This window comes from Odontesthes bonariensis, chromosome 15 (genome assembly GCF_027942865.1).
Source record: "Odontesthes bonariensis isolate fOdoBon6 chromosome 15, fOdoBon6.hap1, whole genome shotgun sequence".
Lineage (NCBI taxonomy): Eukaryota > Metazoa > Chordata > Actinopteri > Atheriniformes > Atherinopsidae > Odontesthes > Odontesthes bonariensis.
The window spans coordinates 9,186,728-9,198,189 of record NC_134520.1 but is presented as its reverse complement, the minus strand read 5'-3'; the positions used below and the strand labels follow the sequence as shown (position 1 = coordinate 9,198,189).

Here is an 11,462-nt window from a genome sequence, read left to right as displayed (position 1 = left end):
TGTATCAGAGATGGACAAGAAGCTGAGTACAGAGAGCTGGTGGACCGCTTTGTGGCATGGTGTGGGAACAATCATCTCATCTTGAATGTTAGCAAAGCAAAGGAGATGATTGTAGATTTCAGGAGAAACAGGGTCAGATCAAATCCTGTTTCCATCATGGGAGAAGAAGTGGAGGTTGTTGAGGAATATAAATACCTTGGTGTTCATCTGGACAACAGACTGGACTGGAGACACAACAGTGAACATCTACAAGAAAGGACAGAGCAGACTGTACTTCTTGAGGAAGCTAAGGGCCTTCAAGGTTTGCAACAAGATGTTGCAGATCTTCTACAAGTCTGTTGTTGAGAGCGTCATTTCCTCTTAAGTCATCTGTTGGGGCAGCAGCATCAGAACCAGGGACCTAAAAAGACTCAACAACCTGATAAAGAAGGCTGGTTCTGTTCTGGGGACGACTGTGGAACCTCTGGAGACAATGATGCAAAGAAGGATTTTGCATAAAATCAAGAGAATTATGGACAACCCTGAACATCCTCTCAATGAGACTGTTATCGGAAAACAGAGTCTCCTCAGTCAAAGGCTTCTTCAGTTTGGATGCAAAATGGACCGCTACAGGAAATCTTTCCTGCCCACAGCCATCAGCATCTATAATAACTCTTTGATTTAATTGAGCTACATCAACATTTAATTTCCCTCTGGGATAAATAAAGTATTTTTGAATTGAATTTGAATTGAATTGAATAACCCAGCCACCGTACACTCCAAAAACGTCAGAGAAAATTACCGGAAATACGTCAGAACAGTTTCCGGGTATTTCCTTGTTGAGTGCTTCAGTGTATGGCGGGTAAATTCTGATCAAAAGTTTCATGGCGTGTAAAAGAGGCGCTCTCATTGTGCTGGAGGGAGTGGACAAAGCGGGGAAGACGACGCAATGCAAGAAGCTGGTTAATGCATTGCAACAAAGCGGGCGTCCGGCGGAGATGATGAGATTCCCCGGTAAGCCACACTGTTCTCTGGAGTGTTTGCTGTTAACCGTTGGGCGTGTATAAACAGTCGTCAGCCTGTAGTTGTTCGGTGAAAAGAGACATTCTGATAGACGGCCTAAAATTCGAATAACGCGCCGTTTTGTGTATGCAGACAGGACCACAACAATTGGACAGTTGATCAGCGCCTATCTGGAGAAGAAGAGTGATTTGGAGGACCACACGGTGCATCTGCTGTTCTCTGCCAACCGCTGGGAAATGGTGTAAGACTCTGGCTTTAATCATTGTGGACATATACAGGATAGTTACAATGTTTGGATAGTTACACGTAGTCAGCATGGCAGATGTACATCGTAGTAAATGAAAGCGAAAGTTATTCTGTACGAGAAGGAATGAACACCCGTAGTCGAAGCAATTTCACCGTGCAGTGCATTTCACGCCAGCCAACACAGCAAAACCAGACTTCGCGAGGGCGTCGCGTGCACATCACGCTCTGACGTAACGACCACGAACTCACTTAATCATAAACAAACACACAGAGCGCATTCGGTGCACACACACTTGTTTGTCACATGAAACGTGTGCTTCTACATAACTCCAGTAATGAAAAGTTCTTTACATTTACAGTTTGAATTCTTCCCTCTATGCAGAACAGAATCTTAGTTGAAACGGTTTCAGGTGGGCCCTTGTGTCTGTGTTGCAAAGTTTGCAGTGGGCCTTAATTTTATCACCTTTTGATCCATAGCTTGAGATCATTCTCACTTTCTCACTCTTTTCTAAAAGTTTTCTGCCCACTTTGGTATCCTCCCTCTGTCTACTCTATTGCTGCAGGTTGAGAGCATCTCCTGTTCAGTCTTCATAGCCAATGGCGGCGTTTACTCTGGAGACTTGACAGATGGCAATAGCCAGTCAGTGATGTAGACAGGTCATGGGGCAGTACTTGAGGTATCCAGCTGACTGTACCAGTTAGCCCAGTTCTTGAGCATCATAATAGACCTAATACCAGGGCCGTTTCTCAATACGCGTACTTGTCTGTACTTGTGTACTTCTGAAACGTCATCACCGAAGGACCAAGTACTGTTCCAATTCAAAGTACGCATCCAGACAAGTACGCTCCACATTCCCTTATGTGCGCTTGCTCCGCCCATTTTTTCGAGTTTGCTTCTGTGGTGACTTGTGTAGCTTCAGACAGCTTTCTATCCCAGAAAGCAGTGCGGCACGAGCGATGATGACGCTTCCGTTCCAAATGCACAATGAGCGTACTTGTGTGCTCAGAAGTCCGTACTTCTGACAAGTCCATACTTGTAAGCACACAAGTACGGACTTGGGTACTTGGGTAATGAGAAACGGCCCATCAGTCCTTTACACTGAATAAATTGTGCCCAGTTAATAAATAAGGGCCAGTTTATCTTTAAAGGGACACTATGTAATTTCTTCCCGCATCTAGTGGTGCAATTTTATTTTGCAAAGTCGAATGAATTCGCTCTCTAGCGCCTCGCGTTTTCAAATGTGCGTTGAACTACGGCAGGCGGTATGTGTCAAGATTCAAGAAGCTCACATTGCCTTTTCAATTCTCTTTTTCGCTTTTTTGGCGACGAGGATCCTTTCTCCTGTGGCGTGGCATAACTATGGTCTTCCATTGGGAACAAAGTGCAGGCCGTTCAGGCTGGTTTATACCAGAGAATGTCTAATGGCGTAGACTGGCTCTGTTTATACCTGCGTGCAAACGTGATGTCAAAATGGGGAAAACGCGATTCGAAGTGCTTTATGTCCCTCTCGGCACTTCGTTGTTTTTCATAGACCGGAAGGACATGGCAGCCTCCATAGAGCTTGCCTGCTCTATGCAGATACAGACTAGTTATTCTTCACTCAGGAGGATAATTGAGATTTTTGACAGAGATAATTTTACACCAATGAGGACTAATTTATGAATGAATATGTTGATTTGAGCTAATAAATGACTTAATATATTACATAGTGTCCCTTTAAGCCACTCCTTTCCACGTGTTCTCAAAGTTTTCAATGATATCTGCAATTAAGAGCAATTCATATTTAAAGTTATGGTGATTAAAGAAAAAAAACGTCAACCATTTTGTCCTGTTTATATATAATAAGGCTTATTTATGCAATAAAGTTTTGAATAGTAATGACGCAGTCATTCAAAGAGCTTCTCAGATATGGAATAGCAGGCTAGGAGACAAGATACCTGTGGAGGAGCGCTTAGTTTTTTCCGGATTCACTGTCATTGTGTGTGTTCAGAAGCCTGAGCCCCATCCACTGTCCTAGCGTGTTTTTTTTTTTTTGTCCCCCTTATCTACTGGACTCAGGCACTGCAAAATAAATACAATTTTAGGTACTGCACCAAAATATTGAAATACTGGGAGTACATCCTTCAGATTATTCTGGTAATGTGTTTGTTAGAAATGTTGGTAACTAGGCTTTTTTATGCTAACAAGTACATGCAAACACATGCAAAAACTACCGGTGAGCAAAAATCACTGTAGTCAAAGATGCTCAACTGGTCTTCACGGACATGTGCCACCTTTCTTACTCTTGCCGTGGGTGACGTGTACCTTTTCCATATCTTGAACAAAGGCACATCTTTTATGAAAGCTGCTCTACGACCAGTTCTTAATGGATTCATTATGTATTTGTGTCTCCATGTTTCCTGAGAAAATGGGGAGACCATCGGTTATTTGGAAATAATTTAGCTTCTTTTAAAAACCCTATGATAGCTAAACTTGTTTCTTCACAAGGTTGCAAGCGAGTATGTGCTAAACAACCAGAGCCACAGATGGGTTGAGGACCGTGGAGGATTTTAAAACAACAAACACACTACATGTTAAATTAAAACGTTGACTCTTATATTTTTTTTATTATAGGATATTAACAATCAAATTGTCCTATTTTTCTCTGGATGACCTTGTTAGATGTAGGTCTACAGACATGGTGGTCTTGACAGTTTCCCTCTTTACTGTGATCCACTGCCTTACATGTCCACGGTGTTCCGTGCTGCTCACCCACAGCTGGGATAGGCTCCAGCCCCTGGCGATCCTGAATGGATTTAAGAGGGTATAGAAGATATCTGACATCTTATGGCCATAATCCTATTTCTACTAACCCACAGGCCTTTGATGAAGAAGAAGCTGGAGCAGGGGATCACTCTGGTTGTGGATAGGTACGCCTTCTCTGGAGTTGCTTTCACCAGCGCTAAGCCAGTGAGCGTTTTTTTTTGTTTTGTCAAACTTTGTATCCATCCATTAGTGTTTTCATGTGTATTTGAGGAGCAACAGATAGTTTAAGGTTTAGTTTTTTTTAAACTCCTCAGGGTTTCTGTCTGGACTGGTGCATGAAACCTGATGTGGGACTGCCGAAACCCGACCTCGTTATGTTTCTGCAGCTGAGCCCAGCTGAGGCCGCTCTGAGAGGTCAGTTCGGAGATGAGAGATACGAGACTAAAGTTTTCCAAAAAGCTGTTCAGGAGAGGTTTGAGCAGCTGATGAAGGACGTGTCGGTAAACTGGCAGGTATGACATTGTTTTGGTTCTGGTTTTTAGGTCATTTAAGGCAATGGTGTGCGTCTAACAATCCAATTTGTCTATTTTAGGTCATTGATGCTGCACAGAATGTTGAGGATGTTCACAGCAACATCACAACGCACAGCTTTACTGCCATCAATGCAGCTCAGGACGCACAAATTGGAGAGCTATGGAAATGAGTCAGAGGGTGAAACTAGTTTTTTAATATAACATAACATTCCTCTTTTTTAGCCAAAAAAGAGGAATAGATAAAGCTTTCGAATACCAGGTTCGGATTTTATTTTTAGTTTTTATTCCTCTTACATCTATTGTAATTGTATGTTTTGTTTTTTTTATTTAATAAATAATCTTAAACCAAACTAAAGTGTATGTTTTAGACTTGGCATGGATACTTTGCATTAACAATTAATACAACTTGTTTTCAGTTTTGACTGGATTTGGTTTCATTACAGGCTGTTACAGACTCCAGTTATTGGTGACAAACTGCGTAAGCCATAGGCATCATGAGCCATTGTGTTTGATACAACATAAAACCGTTTTTATGGCAATTTTACATATGGAGTCAGGGAAAGGCACCATATCACTTCAGAATAAACATTGAACGTGTTAAGACTCGAATGGAAACGCGTGTATGTGAAGATGTGCATACAGAAATTATCCTGAGCTCTTGCTACAGCTTCCATCAGGCAGTCTTGATGTTGGATACAAAGAGCATTCAGAGGCTGTTGAAGAACGCCGTGTAACACACACAGACCACACCACTGGAGCTGGACCGGCTCAAGAGGTCTCCAATAAATGTTCGTCCCCTCAGGCTTCCCTTCTGATACAGAGAAGAGAGAATCTTCCGCCTACTGTTGAACAGTAAATCATTGTTCATTGTGTTCCTCACAGGGACAGGATCTCAAACTCCTCGTCTTCTGAATCAAAGAATCTCTCCAACCTGTCCGAGTCTGAGAAATCTGAAGAAGATTTAAAAAGACATTACAATTCATTTTAATGAACGCCCTTTTTTGGAATATGTTAAAAACTATGCAGTTCATTTACCAGGAGTAAGGTTAAGGGCATCCACGCTGACCATGTGGGCTGGCTGACTGTCAACTAATTCAAACATGGGCAGGCCCCCCCGTTTACAGGACAGCTAGAAGTGAAACAACATCTTTGTATAATATCCAAATTCCTTCAACCCAAAGTGTTCCTTTATTTTAGGAAAGTAAAAGAGGAGGAAGCGAAACAACTGTTGAGAGACGTACCCTTCTTATGCGCATACACCAGTCGTCAAACTCGTCCTCCGTTCTGCAGAAGAAGCCCTGGCAAACACCAGAAAACAATCAGTCATACAACATCTGAGTTCATTTAAACGGTTCAGCCTTCTCACATTCATCTTTAACAATTGGCCTTAGTTGAAGATACAAAGGCTGTCTGCAATGAAACCCTCCCTGGCAGTCCTACCGCTGCTATGGATGGGTCCAGCTCACAGATGTGCATGCGGCAGGGTGGGTGCTGACAATGGTACGTCTCATCGGGGACCTGGCTGTCTTCACATGGCTCCACTGCCGGCTGTGTGGTGTGTGGGTCTAAATAAATGAGCTCCTCTCCTGGGGACAAAGAGATGAGTTCAGAACTAAACTGGTCTCGAAGGTTTAAAAAAAAAAAAAAAAAAGCAACAAAGCATATGAGCTATTTCCAATGCACAGCTGAGTGTTAAATGCACAAACACAAGACAAGACATACCAACATAACCAATGAAGTAATGGGCACTGTTGGGTTTTCCCCCAATAACACCAAGGGATTGAGGCAGCATGAAGCATTGCTGTGAAAAGAGAAAGACTATTTATCTTATCAGTCTTTTCACTAGTTGTTGAATTTGCCCCAGTCATTTCTACATATTATTGCTGTTATACTGCATTTCTTTTGAAAAGTGAAATGACTCATTTTCCTTTCCAATTTCAATACTTTTTCTACAAATTCCAAAGTCAGTCTGCATTGAATTAGTATTATATCCAATCTTACATGATGACTGTGAGCTTAATTTTTGTAAATCGCATAAGCGATAACTTATCACTCTTGGAATACTATTGTCAAGGAAAAAATGCAACACCTCTGTACATGGGGACGTTTCTCACCTTGAGAGTTTCAATATAGGCCTCATTTATATCGCTCAGGCCCAGCCTGAGTGGGATGAGCAGAACAAGAGGTTTCCAGAGAGCCGTCTCCTCCTCAGCCAGGGCACACGCTCCCTCCAGGCAGCCGTTGAGCTCCCCCACGCCCTCCGTTTCACCGCATGCTCCTGCAAGGTCCAGCCAAGGCATACAAAGACGCTCTGCAGAAAATACTAGCACATTAGCAAAGAGGACTGGGACAGATATGCTTAGTGTAAAATAGAAAAAGACTTTCCTCTTGCAAACCATTTATCTGTTTAAATACAAAGTGAGATTGACCAGAGTACAGTGTTGGGATTAACTTTTTATTTCCTGTTTGGTTCTACCTGCATTTCCTGTAATAGCAGTAAGATTTATTTAAAATACCACCTGAGTAAACAATCTATGCAAAGTCCAACACTAACTACAGAGCAAGTACAAGAAGTACATTTAAGAGGTTATGCAAATGAAACGAGAGGAAAAGACTCGAACACCATGTTGCAACACAGCTGCACTCACTAATCTCCTCGATGATCACAGTGTTGTCCATTGCCACGTGTACAACCAGTCTGCTCCATGTATCAAACACTGCCAGCTTCCTGAAAGTGAGACAGCAAAACGGTCACGCGTGTTAGCTTCAGCAACCACAAAGACACTTCTGGAAGCCGTTTTAAACGTCCATGGAGCGCACTTCCTGATATGACTCAGTTAAGTGTTTGACAGTAAGATTTCAATTCATACAAGGAAGTCAAAGCATTAAAAATATTCAGGTCAAAGTACTACACGATAAGTTAGTATTTTAGATTAACTGAAACTTTTCTCTTTACACTAGTTGCCTTCCCCAGTTTTCTTTGTAAAAAGACTGAAGTATTACCAAAGACGTAAAATGATTCCAATATTATCCGGCGTTTCAGCCAACAGATCCCCCTAAATTGTATTGTATTTTAATAATAAACATACCTGCAAGTCTTTACAGGTCCCAAAAACAGAAAAAAAAAAAGAAGAAGCAAAAAGTGCTAACCAGGAAATGCTGGAAACTTTGAGTCTTAGCTAATGTGGCGTTAGTAAACCTTCTCCCCTCTGCCTGGCTATGAAGTGTATGTAGAAATAAAGGTGACAGAAAAATGCACCATCCTGACCTGACTGTATAAAACATGGATCCTAAACTGTGTGGGTCCCAGGCTGGTTGTCCTCTACACTAAACAAAAACACAACTTTTATTTGTTTACTCCACAGAGCACATTTAATCTTGAACACTTTTCACACTGTGGTTTCCACGTCTGTGTGTGCATACCGGTTAGGACTGCAAGTGCATATGCACATTCACTACCTTTTGGGTCAAGTGTGCCAAAGCTTCAGACGCGTAGGCATCTACAGTGCAACACTGAGATGGGGATAATGCTGATTCTACCCTGATGTCTCCCGTCAAAACAAGCGTCCATATTGTTCTGCACCGCTTTGTCTTCTTTGTCAGGTATATTCGACAGGGCGCTGAGTCCATGCGGTTACAAATATGCGGGGTGCATGCACAAAGGCACCCAGTGGACCCTTGCACACAGGTGAAGATGAAGAAACTATCGCGCAAGTCATGAATTCATGGTAATTCATCATTTGAACAGCGTGATTCACAATCCCTCACCTCCCTTGCTGTCTCAGAGGTGGATCAGCGGCAGACCCATATTCTGTTTGCTTATGTATAAATATGACACCGATGCGCACTTCGCGACACAGGTGTATCAGTCCCAGCCTAGAAATGGTGTGGAGAGGCTATTTAAGTCGCCGAGCAAACAGGAAACCATAAGTGATTCCAGATTTCCAAATGTGAGAACTTTCTGCTTCATGTGACTGTGGATGGATGATCTTTACAATTTGGAGTAGGCACAATCTATTTTTCACATTTAATTACTTACAAGAAAAAAAACAAAAAAAAGAGAATAATTCCACTCATCTCCATGACTTACTTTAGAACCTGGGCGACTGTGTTTGGTCCATACCACTGGCCTATCGGCTTTCCCTCTCCGACTCCCATTTGGGCTGCAGCATTTAGAAGCAAAAAGAACAATTTTAAGCAAACTATTTAAGTACTGCCCAAGGGATCCCTTGACATAATTGCAAGGATTTGACACTCACTACTCACTCACCGATTTGATGGATAGAATAATAGCTATCTTTTTTGTCAATGAAGGCATTGAGAATACTGATGTACTCTTCTCTTTGTTTCTGGCCTTTGGCCCATCTCCAGTCTGAAAACAAAATGCCTGTCATCATGTCCGGCCTAAACAAGCTCAAACTGGTAAAGTCTTATTAATGTTATGAAAGCTATTAGTATTCCACAGTGTTAAAAGATATTTTAAGTATTTTAAAGGTGTTTTACCTCTGCCTAAGTGTCTACACACCAAGGCCTCTCCTAGGATCATCTGGCCACACCGTAACATACATCCCCACCCTGTGTCTGATGTCGGTCCAGTGCCCCCTGCAACACATTTGGGAGTCATCCATTATTTTTCCTCTGTGTCTGAAAGTGAAAACCTCAGGAGCTTAACTAAAACACACAGCTGTTTTGTCAACTCACCAATCGGTGGGAAGTTTTTTCTGTACGTGAGCCACAGCCGTGAAGTGACGTCGGACAAAATCTCATCTTTCTCTACATTAAGAGGAGAAGTCAATCAATTTGAACACATATGCATTAAAAGATTAAGTGTACTGGCTGTCTCGCTGATCAGATTTTGATTAACACAAGACTTTTATCATCTACTGAACATGTCCTAAAGCTCCACCTGTGAGTGCATTATATTCTTTCCCCAGGACCCACACAGGCTCTGAGGTCTCAGGAAAATCTTCAAACTCTCCAAAGCGAAGTGTGTCGTACGTCAAGGTAGCTGCAAAAAGAAACAATTTTAAGTGTCTGGGGAACTCGTAGGAAGAAAGAGACGCTGGTGATCACCACTAATATTAGTAGCATTTGTCTGCTCATTGAAGCTGATAAGAATAAAGCTCTCTGTCAGGAATTTAGGGTGGAATATCCATTAGCTGCCTGAGATCCCATATATGGACATCTTTAGATAAAAAACCTGTTTAGATTAAAATGGTTCTCATTTTATACGCAAGCAAAAAAGGAATTTTCTTTTCTTTTCTGGAACTGAAACTGTGTTTCTATAATGTTAAACTATATATATTATAATGTTCCATTGTGGGACTTTTGAGAAACTTTTAAAAAGTAAGTTTGGAATGAGTTTACACAACACTGTAGCAGTATTATAAACCTTTATAAAACTCTTAAATGACTTAAAAGAAGGTTCACAGACGTAAAATATTTGTCTCTTTGGCTTGGAGGTAAAAAGCAAGTTAGCCTGTGCATGAGCAAATAATCATGCTGTGAATAGTTTGGTTTATTTTAATCCTGTGGTTTTACATCAGAGGAATTCCAAAATGCCAGATTGTGAAATCAGTCAGAGTCTGTATTTACAGGCTGCCTTTGAAAACACTTGACTGAAAGTCAAGTAACACCGCAGTGGATGACACCAGTTAAGTAAACAGTTCCTCATAAAAATACATAAAAGATTTCTTGTGTTGGCCAAATGGTGTCTGTAAATATACTTGAACTGTGTAGTGGGTTGAAATGATGACTTGTGGCTCTACAGTTTAAAAAAAGAGGTTTATGAAGATACATAATGTTACTAAGCCTTGAAAAAACCCCCACTGATTTCTAAGTTTATCTTTAAATGAGAAAGAATTTTCTGTCGTGAGATGGAAATGAAACGGGGAGCCAGTGAGCTCCAACTGAGGAGTCTTGCACCATACCATATATCACACGCTAGCCTTTAGCATTCGCAGTGCTAATATTACCACAATAAGCCTACGTGATGTTATGGTGATAGTGCATTAGGATGCTCCTCCTGGGCGTAGCACAATGTTAGCACGAACAGTGACAGGAGGAACTGGGACCACTTATTGTAGGCGAAACTTTATAATGACACATGACATTACACCATATAACACCTCGAGAATGTCGCTGTAAGATATAGATGGAGCAAAACGCTGTCAATGCGGAGAATACAGCACATTTAGCAATTACAGCAGGCTAACGTTAGTTAGCAGTTAGCTTTAGTCATCATTTTAGCCAAGCTAACGTCACAGGGGCTACAAAGCAATATGGGTCTGTGTTGGACTGGCGACAAGCTTTGCAATACTGTCAAGACAGAGCGGGACATTCCTTGCAAAGTATGGGGCAATGATTTTATGAATACTCTGTGATAGTCTGGGCTTCTAGGGGAGAGAAAAAAAACGTTAAACGACTATAAAATCTTACTAACCTGCATCCATCCCGACGATCTTCACCCTATCTTGTTTGTTGTTCTCTGCACTCCAACCTGCTGGACCAATGGGAAGCGAGTGCCGCTGTGGAATTCGCAAAGAGGCGGAACATTTCTTGCAACATCCAATAGAATCTAACATGGAGAAGTTGTTTTGCCCAGAACCCAATGATTATTGGCTGACGTGTAATAAAAACATCCATGGTGCCTAGAGTGTCCATTCTTCTATCTTTTAGTTTGAAAGTTAACAAAAAAAAAAAATCATCTTCGTGGTATGACATCATGCTTTTATTATTCAGAATATGAAGGGAAATTAAATGTTGACTTAATATTTTGATTATGAGTTGCAGCCCCTAAAATTAGAAACTGTCAAAGCAATTACCCTGCAAAATTTAAAAAATGTCTGTGGTGATATGATACTGAAATTGTTTTGAGGAAGAGCAAGGGCTGTCTGAAAGGTAGGGAAGCAAAACTCAATTATATAACCTCAAAA

At 41.4% G+C, this 11,462-nt stretch overlaps 2 protein-coding genes across 3 annotated transcripts; one reads left to right on the top strand and one right to left on the bottom strand.

Annotated features, from left to right (window-relative positions):
• Positions 1–798: 798 nt before the first annotated feature.
• On the top strand, positions 799–4,902 carry dtymk (deoxythymidylate kinase (thymidylate kinase)). Its single transcript, XM_075484939.1, has 5 exons — positions 799–993; positions 1,135–1,243; positions 4,108–4,198; positions 4,309–4,506; positions 4,587–4,902. Exons 1-5 carry the CDS (start codon positions 864–866, stop codon positions 4,695–4,697), a joined length of 639 nt encoding a protein of 212 aa, XP_075341054.1. The 5' UTR covers positions 799–863; the 3' UTR covers positions 4,698–4,902.
• Positions 4,903–5,295: 393 nt separating this feature from the next.
• Positions 5,296–11,027, bottom strand: atg4b (autophagy related 4B, cysteine peptidase). 2 transcript variants are annotated; one of them, XM_075484935.1, is made up of 13 exons: positions 10,970–11,027; positions 9,434–9,535; positions 9,229–9,300; positions 9,031–9,129; positions 8,798–8,899; positions 8,618–8,690; positions 7,176–7,255; positions 6,642–6,838; positions 6,250–6,328; positions 5,968–6,113; positions 5,769–5,825; positions 5,563–5,656; positions 5,296–5,477 (listed from the first exon to the last, which is right to left on the bottom strand). In XM_075484935.1, the coding sequence occupies exons 1-13, from the start codon at positions 10,977–10,979 to the stop codon at positions 5,404–5,406; spliced, it is 1,185 nt and encodes a 394-aa protein (XP_075341050.1). In that variant the 5' UTR covers positions 10,980–11,027; the 3' UTR covers positions 5,296–5,403. The 2 variants fall into 2 exon arrangements, with proteins under 2 accessions (XP_075341050.1, XP_075341051.1); XM_075484936.1 differs by lacking the exon at positions 5,296–5,477 and having other exon boundaries at positions 5,566–5,656; positions 5,769–5,811.
• Positions 11,028–11,462: the final 435 nt, after the last annotated feature.